At 39.4% G+C, this 16,710-nt stretch overlaps 1 protein-coding gene across 3 annotated transcripts in view; it reads left to right on the forward strand.

Moving 5' to 3' along the window:
- LOC146376486 (transducin-like enhancer protein 4) overlaps nucleotides 1–14,514 on the forward strand; it is a 45,617-nt gene extending 31,103 nt beyond the window's left edge. For all 3 annotated transcript variants that reach the window (XM_084946165.1, XM_084946163.1, XM_084946162.1), the window contains 12 exons: nucleotides 2,517–2,639; nucleotides 4,506–4,559; nucleotides 4,649–4,801; nucleotides 5,145–5,277; nucleotides 5,525–5,712; nucleotides 7,059–7,135; nucleotides 7,281–7,530; nucleotides 7,642–7,889; nucleotides 8,078–8,225; nucleotides 9,058–9,208; nucleotides 9,426–9,502; nucleotides 10,312–14,514. In XM_084946165.1, the coding sequence (XP_084802291.1) occupies nucleotides 2,517–2,639; nucleotides 4,506–4,559; nucleotides 4,649–4,801; nucleotides 5,145–5,277; nucleotides 5,525–5,712; nucleotides 7,059–7,135; nucleotides 7,281–7,530; nucleotides 7,642–7,889; nucleotides 8,078–8,225; nucleotides 9,058–9,208; nucleotides 9,426–9,502; nucleotides 10,312–10,419 (1,710 nt within the window). In that variant the 3' untranslated portion in view covers nucleotides 10,420–14,514. The remainder of the gene's footprint in view (nucleotides 1–2,516; nucleotides 2,640–4,505; nucleotides 4,560–4,648; nucleotides 4,802–5,144; nucleotides 5,278–5,524; nucleotides 5,713–7,058; nucleotides 7,136–7,280; nucleotides 7,531–7,641; nucleotides 7,890–8,077; nucleotides 8,226–9,057; nucleotides 9,209–9,425; nucleotides 9,503–10,311) is intronic.
- The last annotated feature ends 2,196 nt before the right edge of the window (nucleotides 14,515–16,710 follow it).

Here is a 16,710-nt window from a genome sequence, read left to right on the forward strand (position 1 = left end):
GATTTTCAGATAGCATGCTATTTAGCACAGTGGCACGGTGGTTAGCACTGTTGCCGCACAGCAAGAAGGTCCTGAGTTCAATTCCACCATCAGGCCAGGGTCTTTCTGTGTGGAGTTTGCATGTTCTCCCCGTGTTTGTGTGGGTTCCCTCCGGGTACTCCGGCTTCCTCCCACCGTCCAAAGACATGCAGCTTGTGGGGATAGGTTAATTGGATAATCCAAATTGCCACTAGGTGTGAATGTACGAGTGAATGTGAGTGCGAATGGTTGTCTGTCCCTGTGTGTTGGCCCTGCGACAGACTGGCGACCTGTCCGGGGTGTACCCCGCCTCTCGCCCTATGACAGCTGGGATAGGCTCCAGCGCCCCCCGCGACCCTGAAAAGGATAAGCGGAAGCGGATGGATGGATGCTATTTAGTATTTTCTGTGATAAAGTTTGGCAATAATTTGATTGAACAAGTGGCTCTGTGTGTAATCTCTATAAAAACATATCTTCTTATAAATATGCAGTTTGTAAGTAAAATGTATGATTTTTGGCACCTGGAACCTTTCTGGCTTCCATCTGGTCGTCTGCTTGTAGCCCTAATCCTGAGCAGGATTTGGTTGCATCTAGTTAAACAGTCTCTGTGGAGAGCAAAAGAAAAAACACATTTGCTCAAATGCAATCTTGAAAAAGCTTAGTCTTTTTATTACCTTTACTGTACCTAAAGTCTTGTGTGTCCACTGGCTACACCAGAAACCCCTAAAAATTGACCTGTTGCTCCCAGTGGAAGACTAGAAGCGGAAGACAGACAAAGTTAGATTTTTTGGAAAAGGTGTCAGACTCAGGTGCAGCAACTTCTCAGTGTCAGACTACATTTGAACTGGATTTGAACTCTATTTTTATAACCCTGTGATGCACCCCAAACATCCACGCTGAGCATAAATTTACAGTGCCTAACAACGGCATAGTAACCTCATCCTGGACGTCCGTGCTCCTAATTACCCGAGAGACACTAGGGAGCGAGACTGTTTGTAAAGCTGAAAAATACAAAACACTCGAGGTTGCAGATATCATTATCAGGACCTGCAGAATCAATTTGAAATGGGAGGCAAATATAATTATGATGTGAATGAAAATGAATACTCTCACTCAACCACACCTCAGAGGTCCTCACGTTCATAATGCTCGTGCTGTCGGCAGCGCCTTCATTTGTCTCTGCGGCAAAATTAATTTGCTTTGATGTTTTTGAAAGAGCTAATTTGCAGGCTAATTAATCTAATCAGTCTGGAAATAGAGCGACACAGAGTCAGGGGCTCAGTTTGCCTCATCTCACTCAAGACGAGACACACACCTGTACACACACTGACTCCTTAACACTGTTTGCACATATGGAGTACTAAAATGTAAACAGGTACAAGTGCTGCCTGAGCAGCACACTCACGCACACACAGACACACACACACACAGTGAACCCCTCACTCCTCCCCCACAGAATCTTTGTCATCAACACTTGCAGCACGGCAAAGGGCAGCGGAAAGGTTACAAGCGTGAGTTAGTGGAAAGGTCGAGCTAAAGGTCCTGCTTTATTTTTCTTCTCTGTCCATCGTCTGCTGGGTAAGAAGGACCTCCCAATGAGTGAGTGAGAGAGAGAGCGAGAGAGAGATCAGCAGAGGCAGGCAGAGCTGGAGGGGAAATGTTTAGCTGACCTTATTTTGATCCTTGCTTCTCAAAGAAGATTAATCCTTCAGTAATGGTATTTAAAGGATGCCATATTTGATTAAGAAAGAGAGACGTCAGCCAAGTCCTCCCCGTAAAGCTGCGATGTTGTAGTCAAACTGTCAAGGCTGCAGTGCGGCTTTTGTATTGTGTGATACAGTAAAAAGGAAATTGTTTTGACAGCCAGGGGATATTTTAAAAGCGATACAGAAATCTAGCCGCGGCGTACGTTGTGTCTGCACCGCTCAGCTTTGTCTTTTTGCTCAGATTGTTGACTGACTGCACGGCTCTCAACACATTCCAAGTTTCTTCTAGCGGTAAAAGCTGCAGCGTACATATTTCCTATCAGTCTGTCCTGGGGAAGATTAGTAATTTATCTCAACTTTTTTTGCCTTTGATAATCTTCTTCAGTGGAGCTTGGATGATTCTTTCTGTGTCCATTTGGGTTGGGTTTCACATCCCAGAAAATGTAACCTAATCTTTAAATTTATGTTTTTGGTGAATACAAACAAATGTAATTTTATATTAATTTTCCTTCTGTCCGGAAGTGTGTTTTGTTGCTATTAGCACAAGTTTGAGTTATATGTGTTTCTGGAATTCAATGTCAATGGAAATGAACGATTTTCTATAGCAAAAACGTTGGTCTAATAGCTATTTTCCACAAATGTCTGAGCTAGAAAACGGGCCTGTTCTTGTCTGATTCTGCCTGATTTATGATTTTATTATGATTTTCCAGTGCAGGGTTTATGTACTTTACAAACAAAAAAGATCAGTTTTAATCAGCTTCAGTTAAGTAAATGGTTGTTTTTTTCTTCCAGAGCTCATCTGTCTCTCCATCAGCCAATTTTCGAACTGGAGAGAAGCATCGAAGTTCAAGCGATTATTCCTCTGACAGCAAAAAACAGAAGACAGATGATAAGGAGCTGACCTCCACACGCTATGTGAGTGAATATGCTAAAATGAATAGTTTTTGAGCTGCGGAGAAGATTTATTATCAAGCTCATTAGAAAGGATTAGGGACAGGGAGAGCTCAATTATTCAGTTCTCTTGTGATTACATGGCCCTGTACTGCCATATCTACAGTAACTACACTTTTTTGTCTAAATGAAGTAAACTGAGATTATTTGTTCTTTATTTCAGAGATGAGATTAGGAGAGATGCTAGAGACTTGTATAAACATGGCGCACCAACAGTCTTTGAACCAAGGATGATGCAGTTTATGGCCTGTAACTCAGTCAGATGACCCACTGGGATGCTTCTAGTGAATCCATTTTGACCAGTATATTTAACAAATGGCGTGTAGCCTGTGAGCTAGTTCAGGCAGGCAAGTCACATGCTGTACACATGGAACACCCCTCACTCACATCATGTTATATACCAGCCATACCTGTTTCAAACCTTACCACCCCACAAATGCCACCTTTAGCCACTTTGTTAGGTACAACTGCTCAGCTGCATGTTAATTCAAATATCTGATCAACCAATTACAAGTCAGTAACACACAGACATGGTCAAGATGACCTGCTGAAGTCTAAACCGGGCATGTTTGCTTGTCTTATGAGTCGCAACATTTGAATGGCAGGGTCAGAATATGGCACCAGTGATGTGAAAGCATTGACCCATTCCACCTTGTTTTAATGGTTCAGGCTGCTGTTAGTGTAATGGTATGTGGTTAATGTTTTCTTGGCAAACTCTGCCCCTCAGTAGCAAATAGGCATTGTTTAACCCTCTAAAGCCTAACCTGTCACTGGTGTTAGACAGGTAACAGTTGCTTTCTAAAAGCAAGGACTATGCGCTTTTCAGTGATATTAGGGTCATTACGGTAATCCCACGCGTCACAGCACCATTGAAGTTTGGTTGAAACAAGACAGAGTGAGTGGTTTGATGGTGCTCTACAGAAAACAGACATCTTATCAGGGATTTGGGTTCATTTTATTGCTTTGTTTTTCCTGTTTTCTGTGTTATTTGTGGCTCCCCGCATGGGATTACTGTAAAGCACAGAGTTGCTGCTTTCAGCAACCACTGGAATTTTCTGATTGGTTCAAGAGTTACGGTAGTTTGATCTAAAAGTTTGATGCCCCCATTGATTTTAATGGGTTAAACAGCTTACCTTGGTATTGTTGTTGACCGTGTCTATCCATTTATGACTAGAGTGTACCCATCCTCTCGCTGCTTCCAGTAGGATAATATACCATGCCACAAAGCTCAGATCAAAGTGTTTTCTTCATGACAGTGAGTTCACTGTAATCAAATGGCCATTTGACGTGGTGGAAATTTGGGACGTGGTGGAGATTCACATCATGGACGTGCAGCTAACAACTGTTTGTTGCTATCATGTCAACATTGACCCAAATCTCTGAGGAATATTTTTAGCACCTTTTTGGGTCTATTTCATGAACCATTACATCAGTTCTGAAGGCAGAAGAGTCCAACCCAGTATTAGCAATGTGTACCTAATGATGCCCATCAGCAAAAATAACACATGTGGGGGGTGTGGCCTCAGACTTCTTCTGCTAAAATATATTATTACACTATTTTATGGTCTTCTCTCACAATGAGGGAACTACTTGATTAAACTGAATTTGTACATGAATTTGTTATTAGGTGTTGAGTTCAATAAACTGATTCTGATTTGTGTTCATATAATAAATTAATTTAAATAAATGCAAAAAAAAAAAAGTGGACACAGACATGAGCACACACACTTTTCAACAAAGAATAATTAGCTTGTTGCATATTCTCAAATCTACATTCTGGGAGGTCTATTTTATTTACCTTTGTATGGGCCTTGTTTGTGTTTGACCCAGGAAAGTGATGGAGAAAAGAGTGATGACAACTTGGTCGTCGACGTCTCCAACGAGGTACAAAATATTACCTGCACACTACCAGTCTACCATCCTGTGTGTTACCTGTTGAGAAAATGTGAATTATTTCGGTTTAATGCTTACAGGATCCAGTGTCTCCCCGAGGAAGTCCTGCACACTCTCCTCGGGAGAATGGGTTGGACAAAAGTCGCCTGTTGAAGAAAGACCCACCACTGAGCCCTTCCTCAATTGCTTCCTCCAGCAGCACACCTTCCTCCAAGTCTAAAGATATTAATATGGTGAGTCATTTGTGTAGCCTCCTTTTCATTTAATTTCTTTCAAGAAACCCTCTAAATAAAGGGTTAAACAATGCTTATTTGCTTCTGTAAAAATGATCAAATAGTAAATCTGGCAAACTGTAAACCACATGAAAGATGTAAGATAAAATCCAAGAGATAAAGGACACTATTCGACATTTTTATAGAATATCAATTTAATGAGTCTTAGAATAAACTGACGCATGAATGCTCCTGCACTGTTATTATATTTGAAAAAAAAAAAGCATAAAGATTTATTTCCATGTCTTTCACCTCTGAAACCCTTCTGTATGTAGAAATCTTTCTTTTTTAATTTGTCCGGTAGAATGAGAAGTCAACAACTCCCGTGTCCAAGTCCAGCACTCCCACATCCCGCTCTGAAGCCCCCACACCCAGCAGTGCCTCCACCACAGGCCTGAGGTCTGCACCCAGTAAATCATCAGGAGTTGAGGCACTGAGTAAGTGTTGCAAGCATAACATAAAACATCTCTGCCTGCATCTGTCAGATGGTGGATATGACTCAGTGCAAATACATAAGTATATGTTTTTGAAAACTGAAAAAAAGCCTATTACCATAGACTAGCTTAACAAAAATCTCTGTATTTAAGACTAAACCTTTGCTTTAAAGCAAAAAAAATAACCTTTGTACACCACAGTTGAAAAAGATAGATGTTTGCGTCACAATCTGGCTGTCTTGTTTTGTAGCTCCTGGTCTTCGCACACCCCTGGCAGTGCCCTGCTCGTACCCTGGCCCATTCGGAATGGTTCCTCACCCTGGTATGAATGGAGAGCTGAGTGGAACAGGAGCAGCCTACACTGGCTTGCATAACATTTCCCCACAGATGAGTGCAGTGGCCGCGGCCGCTGTGGCAGCCTACGGACGCACACAAGTGGTACCTGAACACTCACAGATGTGTGCAGACAGCAGACGTAAACATTAGCTACATATTCTGTCAGTGTTAAAAATGTACTTTAAAGACAAAAATGATTTAGTGGAAAACAACTAATATTGTTTTAGTAGTGATGTTTGGGGATTCTAATAATTAGTCAATTTTTTGCAAGTTATTCCATTTAGGTGCGTTTTTACAACTGTGTTTTCAACCGTTTATGTCAGTTGCGAAATGAGAAACTGTCCCAAAATGGTAACCATGTATGAACAAATATTCTCTGTGTGATGACAATCTTTCACCAGGTAGCAGGTAAACACAGTACCGTTAACTACCATCCCCACTGAAACTACGCAAGCGTTTTTGAGAGATTAAAAACTAAACTGAATTAGAACAAAAGCTAAAAATGGTGGTCTCACCAGGATTTTATTATTATTTTTCAGTTGACTGTTGCTTAAATCTGCTTTGAAATGCTGGCATGTATCTTGTACCAAAAATTTTAATTGGAAATTTACGTCAAGATAATTTAGGAGTACAACTTCATTCATAAAAAATGTATTTAGCATTTCAACTTTTAATTAGTTTTAAGATTAATCCCAATGGTATGCTTATGTTCAATTAGTAAGAAAATGCTTAAAAACATTGTGCAAAAAAAGAAATGAAAACTGTTCATGGCGATGGTTGAGGAGGTTGAAGCAGGGCAACATGTGGTATTTACTCAACTAAAGAGTTGATGAGCAAAGCAAAACCTGCAGCTAAGGAGTGTGGACAAGGTAGAGCATAAAGACTGAACTGTTTCTGACGTTATTATAACCACATATCATGATTCACGAAAAAAAAAGTCATTGCAGCCTTTGAAAAATCTCCTGCCTCTAGAGCACACTTACCAGGATTTTCCAATAATGCAAGAACAGGCGAGGGCACTTGTTTCTAATTTGACATGCTATTTATAAAACGTCCTTCTCTTAATTAATTTTAATCCTCCTGTTCATTCAAAACACCTTGATGTCTGGCAATTAATGCCTACTGGGTATCTGTAATGACCCAACATAAACAGTGGGAAAATCACTTAGGTTAAGTCTAGACTTTTCTGAGAGAGAAAATAATTTCCATATCAGAGTGTTTTTTAAAAACACCTACTTGCGCTTGGTTTCTGCTTGAGTCATAGTTGGGATTAAAACTGATCGTTTGTTAATTTTATAAATGAGGTCGCTGGATGTAAAAACACACTTCCTTTCCTGTCACGTCACTATAAATGCCTACCTGCCCTGCACACCTGACTTAATTCGAGTCTTCTATTTGTTTAAGCATTTTTGTATATTTTAAAAATGTCTCACTCTTGTGTTCTTTAGGTAGGATTTGATCCTCACCACCACATACGTGTTCCTGGACTTCCTCCTAACCTGTCGGGCATTCCTGGTGGAAAACCGTAAGTCTTTTTTAGTCTTTCTTAAATGGCATAATCATACTGAGAAAGTTCACAGAAACACACATATATTCCCCTCTGCTTATGTTTTCTTACTTTTCTCTCATCACCCTTTATCACCTCACACGACCCTTTTATTTTGCTTCAGAGCTTATTCCTTTCATGTGAGCGCTGACGGACAAATGCAGCCTGTGCCTTTTCCTCCGGATGCACTGATCGGCCCTGGCATCCCGCGCCATGCTAGACAGATCAATACTCTCACCCACGGGGAGGTGGTGTGTGCCGTTACCATCAGTAACCCTACACGTCACGTTTATACCGGCGGCAAGGGCTGTGTCAAGGTGTGGGATATCAGTCACCCGGGCAACAAGACCCCTGTTTCCCAGCTGGACTGCCTTGTGAGTGCAACACATTGGTCCTCATGTAACATACTTTTAGAATACCACTTTTACAGCCACTAGTTGCTTGCATGTATACATTTCAATGACAGTTCTCTTTTGGCACATCAGAACAGGGATAACTACATTCGATCCTGTCGGCTACTTCCTGATGGACGAACTCTTATCGTTGGGGGAGAAGCGAGTACTTTATCAATCTGGGATTTGGCTACACCGACTCCTCGGATCAAAGCGGAATTAACTTCGTCTGCACCTGCATGTTATGCTCTGGCTATCAGCCCGGATTCCAAAGTCTGCTTTTCCTGCTGCTCTGATGGAAACATTGCCGTCTGGGATCTTAACAACCAGACTCTGGTTAGGTAAAGAACTGGGGAATGTAATTTAAGGTTATTGAATTATGCTGAACAAAAAAAACCTGCTGTTAAACCAAAACAGCATCACATGTTGGCTACCCATTAGTTTAGTCAAGATGCTGATCTGGTTGATGTCAAGCCAACTTGAAAGAAAAACAGTATTGTTAGTTATGGGTTTGTCTGTTTCTCTGCAGGCAGTTCCAGGGCCACACAGATGGAGCCAGCTGTATAGACATTTCTAATGATGGGACCAAGCTTTGGACCGGAGGTCTGGATAACACTGTCCGGTCCTGGGACCTGAGAGAGGGACGCCAGCTGCAACAGCACGACTTCACCTCTCAGGTACACATTTATACACGTACTGCACCACGTGACTATTGGGAGCGATCTTAATGAAGCAGTGTGGAATTTGTTCCACTCCTCCGGCAGCTTTCAGGTGTGTTCAGGGTTCAAAAATTTGGGTTTTGCACAGACGTCTATTATTATTTGGTGGTAAAATGTCACAGATGAAAATTGTGCACCCCAGGACAAGTCACTGCCATTTGCAGTTTGTGTGATTACTGTCTCGGGTTTTGATTTATTGCAGTCATTTACAAGCTCAGTTCAGAACATTTAACCCACACTAAAAGCCCGGCTGAGCCCTGTCCTCAAATACTTTTAACACTAATAATATGTGCAGGTAGAATTTAGTTTTTTCCCCCTTGTGAGTAGAAAAGCAGCAATAATAGACCATTACTGCAATTTTCCTGAATAGAGCCATTTCAGTGTGCACATGAGGAGGTGAGTGTGCAGTAAAGAGAGCTCAGAGAGGACAGTCATGGCTGATAGAGTTCTTAGGCTTTCCAGTAATGTCAGGTCTAGCCCCACTCCCCCCTGCTACAGCTTGAGCAAATCTGGAACCATTTGACAGAGAAAAGAAGTAATGGTTTACCAGATTTTTCAGCTATCAGTTGTATTCTGTGCATGCATTTTGCTCTTCCATGATGTAAAAAAGGGATTTTGGTATAGGTTGAGGTATGGGACTATGACATATTTTTGGAACGTCTATCTGTGCCCACCCCCAATAGACAGATGCATACCTTACCCTAATATAAGAGATATACTGAGTATTATTTACACAGAATATAGGGAGACATAGCTGTCATTAAAATGGGTATGTTGGTGTTGGTTGCAGATCTTCTCACTGGGATACTGTCCAACGGGAGAGTGGCTGGCAGTTGGGATGGAGAACAGTAATGTGGAGGTGTTGCATGTCACCAAACCTGACAAATACCAGCTCCACCTGCATGAAAGCTGTGTGCTGTCACTCAGATTTGCGCACTGTGGTAAGCATAAACAACTTTATTGAGATGATTCTGTTGTCACCAGTATTTTGCAACATGAAATGAATATATGTGCCAGGTCTTGAGATGTTAACGATGAGATAATGGTTTAGCACCTGAGCGAGCAAATTAACCTTCACTTAAATAATTTACTTTGGCTTTTAAAGATTTAAAGTGTTTTTCGTTGCCGTAGCCTAATGCAGTTGTCGATCCTCTGCAGGGAAGTGGTTTGTAAGTACAGGAAAAGACAATCTGCTAAATGCATGGAGAACCCCATATGGAGCCAGCATATTCCAGGTAAGTGGGCAAGAACACAACCATGGATGAAAGGCAACTGAGAGGCCAAGTGCAGCACAGCGTAATAGCCAAGAGTTATGGATTTTAGAGAAATAACCCAGGTAGAGATATCAAACACCGCTTTTGCTCACTGATTGTAAAGTTTAGCTATCAGGGTTCTATATAGAGGACCCAAGAGTATGACACAAAAGACAGATGGTAAAAAGCAAAAGATGAGCTTTAGTCACACAAGGAGATTCAAGGTTATAAAAAAACAAGCACAGGGAGCAGCTGATGCAGAATCCTGGGCACTTACCGTTATTTCTAAAAAAAGACATACATTGGGACTAATCTGGTGCAAAACGGAATTGAGCAGCAGAACACCAAAGAGCTAAAGCAGTAGGTAATGTGAGACTGGGAGTAGCCTGCTGATGGGGCTGATTACATGAATGAAAACATATGAGAGGAACAGGGAAGAACAGGTGATGCAGCAGGTGGGAAAGTGAAGCAGGTGAGAATCAATTATGGGAATAAATAAACTGGACTGAATGAATTACTAGATTAAAAACAAAAAACACGCAAGTGGGGGTGTTATTTCTTATTTTTAATAAAGAAAAATAAGAACTCTTAACAAGTAATTCTTGGGTATTCCTTGGATGAAATTACTTTCCTAATGAAAATACAACAGTCTGTATGACTGAACTTTTGCAGCTATTGTGAGTTCAACAACTTTCTGTGGCTTTACAATAACAAGAAAGTCATGTGTCTGCGTAGCCTTCATCTTTCTCGCCCTTTTTATACATTTTCTTGCATCTTTTATTCCCCGACAGTCAAAAGAATCATCCTCTGTGCTGAGCTGTGACATCTCCATCGATGATAAGTACATTGTGACGGGCTCAGGAGATAAGAAGGCAACTGTCTATGAGGTCATCTACTAATAGCTGTGCTTGTTAAACAAGAAGGCCATCCTTCCATCCAGCCGTGAGGTCTCCTTCATCTGTGTAAATTTTTTTATGTGTATAGGATAAACCTAAAAGGAACAAACCAAACATTTTCTTGGACCATGACTTCCTGACCTTCTGGCTAGTCGAGGATCAAAACCAACAAGCGGACCCAAGCACAGATCTTTTTTTTTCCTTTTAAGTGACTTTGTGTTATTGTGAGGATGAGTGAATGCTGTTGGGCTGTTAACATTCCTTTATGTTACCTTTCACTTAAGCCTCTTATATCATTTTCTTTTTTCAGTGTGTAGACTGTAAAACAAGCGTTACTGTTCACATACATACTAATCTGCCTGTGTACTTTATACATACATGGAGGCTAAAATGTATGCAAACTAGGTGGCAGATCAGAGCCGTAGTGCTTCTGGGCTACTCTGGAATATCAACAGCCAACCTGCACACAACTAATGCTGATGGTGTAAATAAAGGGGCAACAATTTGGTTACTTTTTTGCCATTTATATTGCCATGTGTTTTGAGTCTGCAGCTAAGCTTTCTTCCCATTTTGACATCCCCTCATTATTTCTGTGCTTAACTGCATCCTGCAGATGTGTCGCCTTAATTGTGACGATGGCACATTCATCCAAAGGGTGCAGGACACACAAAAATATAGCACTTGCGCACATGTGAATGGGTTTTTCAAGCAAATATATCAGAGGCTCCATTTTTTAAAAGGTATCAAAATTATTTTGTGAGACAGTATATTCATCTTTAATTTGTTAATTATGGCTTGAATTCATGTACAGCGTGTTATTTCATCACACTGATTTTTCCTTCTTTGGGCTATGAAGATATACACCTTTTTCTTTTTATTTTAAATAACAGTAAGAAAAAGCTTCCACCTGTGAAAAACATCAACAAATTTCATAACAATCTATCTAAAAAGGTTGTGTCAGACCCGCTTAAAATAGTATTGTCCATCAAGAATTAGTTTAGAATAGTTTCTTATTAAACATGTTCATATATTCAGGTTTTTTTAGAGATAAGATCAATAAGACTTTCTGAATGCTAGATGCAGCCAGGAGGACTTAAGCCTGGCTCAGATTAGTATGGATACTCAACTATGCCTACTACAAGATATCAGGCAACAAGAATTTACACCTAAAAATATCTGCTAAAAGAACACTGCATATGAATATGCAAAATTTGGAGACAAGGGATGATATTTCAGGTACCACAAGCTTTCCGGTTACCATGTGTAGTTAGAATTGATCTATTACTCTGAGGAGACACTGGTTGCATATACATAAATGGTCCAAAGTATTCTAGTAAATACAATCTAGAAACTACTAGCTGTAGTCTAATGAGATAATGATCATGGTTTTTGTTTTCATTGTATTTATTAGCTTCATTTGTAATTAATGGCTATACTGGATGGTCCAAACTGTTGGCTATTGTTCCATCAGGTGATAAATGAAAGGGTTCCTAGACTAACAGAGTGTAGTGCTGATCTTCTAATCCATTCATTCCCAAACTTAAAAATGTTGCCAAACGATTTGAAATCTTAAAATTTTGTGCGACCAGCCAAAAACAGTAATCACAGCTCTCATCAACACATTTTCCCAACAACGATGAGTTAGAAAATACACAAAATATAGGTAGAATAAGCCAGTAACTTAATTCATCAGCTTGACTTTATGAGTATATATATGAGTTCTGGTTATGTTTTAAAATGTAAATATATAATCATAAAATATGATCACAAATACTGTTTGGGGCGTTTGGTTTAGGGCAGGCAAGCCCTTTCAAGACCCAATTGAAATACCTTTGAAGGCCACAAGGAGGCAGCCACAAACGCTTTGGGAAATCACAGCTCTGATCAAAATCTTTGCCAAAAAAAAAAAAAAAAAGAACTGTTCCTTTAAATACCGTTGTTTGTTTACCTACAGCATCATTTTCTACCTGTGTTCCTGAATTTGTTCTTGTAGTTCAGCTTCTGAGTGAAGTAAGAGCTGTTTGTGTGTGCGCGGGTGTGTGTATTTATTTCTGTATTTTCGACTCTGTGGGCACTGAACAAACTAACAGAATTGCCCTCAATGCCCTCTCTACTGACTGACTTTTGCACTGTCTCTGTCCCTTAGCTCGGACTTCTCTGGATGCTCGCTGGCTTCCTACTGATAGATTTCAGTAAAACTGATTTATTGGTGTTTGGAGGTCAGTCACTCCAGCCTGGATTTTCTGTTAAAACCTTTGGGAAAAACAAGTGGTCAGCGATGTGGTCTTGATTTCTTTTGGATTTACGTCTGTTGGCTTGTAAAAATAACACAGTGCCTTTACGCTATACTTCTGCCCTCCTTTTGTCCTGCTGCGTTCAGTTACATACACAGAACTGAAATGTGTCTCCTCTGTTGGAAGTGTTTTTGAGTGTCTTGGAACATTTAAGGATCCTTTTTAATTACAAGGATCATTTATCAACAGTACTGCTGAAATGATCACAAATTTCCAGAACCAAACTTTATTTCAAAAACTTGGAACACACTATTGACCAGTGGAGTTAACCAGAAAAAATAACTATTGGAGTTAAAAAGTGTTTATTCTTTGATATTTGTTGCTGTTTTTAAGCTTTAAAAGCTTGTTTGTTGCTTGTAATTCATTTGTGTTATTACATAGTTATAACATCAGTCCCACATCACATTAATCTACAGGAACGTAAACACAACACAATAAGTTATTAGCACAGATTTATGTCACCAAGATTCTAACCTATAATCATCCAATCAGGATGGATGCCAGCTTATCCTAAACAGGCATTTTAAACTTTCTTACTAAACCGAACTATCAGGAGGCATATGTTAAACAGTAATAATTTTAAATTGAGTGCCTAAACCCAATCTCTTGGTTTAGCTACTGCCAGTAACTTTTGTTAGGTTAGGTTAGTTTGATATGAGATTTTTAGTACTTTGGAGTAATTTGGCAACAAGAAAGACTGATATAGACTCGCTTTGTGGATGTACTAGTAGTGCCTGTCAGAATGAATTTGAAGACTATGAATGAAACTGTTCTTATATTACTCAGATCCATCCTGTACTATTGCTGAATTCATCTATTTCCTTTTGAGGTAAATGACATGTTGCCAGCAACGTATTTCTGTAACTCATTGTTTACGCTTTTTGCTCTCATTTCATGAAATGGGAGGGAAAAAAAAAAGAAATGTGACCACATTTTTTTAACTACTGTAAACGACTGCTTTACTTTGAAAATTGATAAAGCACTCATGCTTAGTGTTAACCTGCCTGAGATCTACCTACCTATCTTATTTTAATAAGGTCTTGATTAGGGATGTACTGATATATCAGCAGATTGTTTTAGGAAAAGAAAACTTTAAATTAAATACATTATATAGAAGCATGTTGGCTATGTGGCAGATTGAAAGAAAGCCTTGTAATAAATGCACTGATCTGAATACAAAAAGACATTTTACAGTATGGTATGTTGAGCTGACTGGATTTCATACAGGAGAGACTGTATTGAAAATAATTTACTGTTATGGCTGTTTTTTGTTTGTTTTTTTTACACAGACACTGTACATTTCGAAGGTGGTTATAAATATGTTTTTTCACATTCCTGTTTGCTAAATCCAGCTATGCTTTCTGATCAAAATGACGATTCATTCACTTTGCTGTCTTGAGTGCTCTTTTGCGCTTTCTGCTCTTGAATGAATAAAATCTGGTGTCACCTCCTTGTACTATCTTCAGTCTTCATCTAGATAAAACATTAAAAAGGAAAAAAAAAGGAAATGCTCTTTGGTTGTAGTCGCTGTCATGTCAAGAGTCAAATCTGAATGTTACTCATCTTATGTGACTGCTACATGTTAGAAGGCTAACAAGATCTGGCACAGAAATGTTGTTAAACAGTAATGACGTGTAGAGCATTTAGCTTGACTGGCTATAACTTTACTGTAAACATGTAATTATTCGAGCTTACAGCAGAAACTTCCTGTTACTAGTTGAGCTTTTTTCATTCGATACAAAATGCCTTTGCTCTCTTTTTTCTAGTCTGTGCTTGAATTTATTAAATTACTGTGTGGACTGTTTTGTCTGAGCCTCTTTTACTGTTCAAGCTAGAAGTCTGTAGGACTTGTGTATCGTTTAGGTTCTATTTTATTACCAGATAACATAGTTAATTGCGATTAAATTCCCCCCCAAAAAAACACATTGTAGTTGCACTGGAAAAGCATCAGAGAAAGTGTAAGATTTATTGCTACATATTGCAGCAAAAGTATTAGTGACAAGGTTTTGAGAGATTTGGGTTTCTTCTGCCAATCAAGCAAGGGATCTTTCACTTGTTAGGTGAATGTCTATGGAGCTGCTATATTTAACGTATTAGGGACTATGTGAAATATAACAATAAGTAGATTTTCCCTACAATACCTGTGTTGGTGGCACCTTGCACTTTTGTATTGCACTCAGTCTAAAAATATTTTTTTAGATAAAGCAACCTACAATAAGAAAATGTTGTAATTAGTTATACTTGTTAATACTAATGGGCATTAGTATTCCTCACCCCTAACTGTAACTATTCAGTGCAAATGTGAAACCCAGCCACCGCTTGTCTATACATATGCAATGCTGGGATAACTATTCGAGTTAAATTACTAACCCTAACCTGGAACGTCAATCAAGAAATACTGGTCTGCGCTATTGTACTGTTTTTTCTGGTGAACAATAAACAGTCAGGGAATTCCAGATGAGTGAACATCCTGTGTATTACTTTTGGTTCTCTTAAATTGTTCTGATGGATGGACTGAGACTGGAGGACAGTCATTAAAATAGTTTTGGGGTTTATTAATTTAAAATTGCAAATGTCCAATGTAGACATAATTTTTGTCCATAAATCCATTTCCTTCCATTTATCCAATTCAGGGTTGTGGTTGGAGCCTATCCCAGCTGTTACTGGGCAACAGGCAAGGTACACCATAGATATATCTTTTAAAATAATTAGTTGTGTAATGCACTGAGAAAGGTTAACTGACGCGATGTGGGATATACCCAAAGAAAGTGCACTCAAATTGTCAGTTTTGTTGAGTAGATTACATGGGATTGTTTTTATGACATGCAGGTCAATCACTTGTGTCTCATTTTAAACTGAAAATCTAAGCTGCAGTTTGCAGATTGTCTTTTGTTTAACTGATTTAACATTAAATCTACTGAAACAACCTTCCATATATTCCCATCTTTACATTTTAAAACCTGCTTCAGAATCCTCTTTGCACCGAACTGATAGAATTTAATTGAATAAACTGGTCAAATAAAGTATCCAGTGTGTCCACTGTTGCTTAGAAATCCCACATATTCACTGATTTTAAAGTACTCATAGGACACAACCATCTATGTTCATTTTAAATTATACTGTGTGCCCAAAAAATATATTTTACCAGAAAAGATCCTGATTTTGACTGGAGTGTGTAGCAGGCCTTCTCTACATCCATATTAAATGAGCTGCGAGAAACAAGGGTTTCGAGTGTTTTAGTGTGGCATTTTAGTGCAAACTGACAGGTCAGCGTCTCACTCTAACCTCCCATTGTGAACGTGCTGTGTTCACACAGTGCACAGCACTGGACTGCTAAAGTGGATTAAGTGATCTAAGTGAGGGCTGTGGAGGAGGACGCTCCACCATTACAGTGAATGATACTCCTGTTACAGCTCTCCAACCAGTACTTCACACAGCCAAAAGTGGGAGAGAAGGAGGAAAGGTGGGGATGCAATGTGGGAATGAGCCACCCTACTTCAACATTTTATATTAAGAGCACTTGCAGCATGCAAATTGCCCACTTTCCTGACAGACACAGAAGCTGGATTAAACAAACAGGCCACACAATAGCAACATGGTGTTAGTGTCCACGTGGTGAATCACACTGTTGCTAGATATGGCTCATAAAGCAAGATATACTTTGTAACAAAACTGCATATTTCGATATCTAAAATAGCTATGTTTGTGACCACAGATTTACATTTATTCTCCTTCCAAAAACCGTTGGGATTCCAATAATCCGGAGTAGGCTAAAGGACGGGGCTGACTTTGATCAAGCGAAGGGCCACACACTGGATAACAAAACTGTGGTTACAGGTTTTAGTCTAAATTTTACTAACATAAAAGTAAAATCTGTCTAAATTATATGTTAACATTTAATTATCACACGTCTTTAAAGTGATATCAGTGATATCACTGCAACTGAGTTAACAAGCTGTGCAGACTCACTGTAGTCATTCACCTCGATTCTGTTTCCAGC

Source organism: Perissodus microlepis, chromosome 12 (genome assembly GCF_051167445.1).
Source record: "Perissodus microlepis isolate ML-2025 ecotype Zambia chromosome 12, ASM5116744v1, whole genome shotgun sequence".
Classification (NCBI taxonomy): Eukaryota; Metazoa; Chordata; class Actinopteri; order Cichliformes; family Cichlidae; genus Perissodus; species Perissodus microlepis.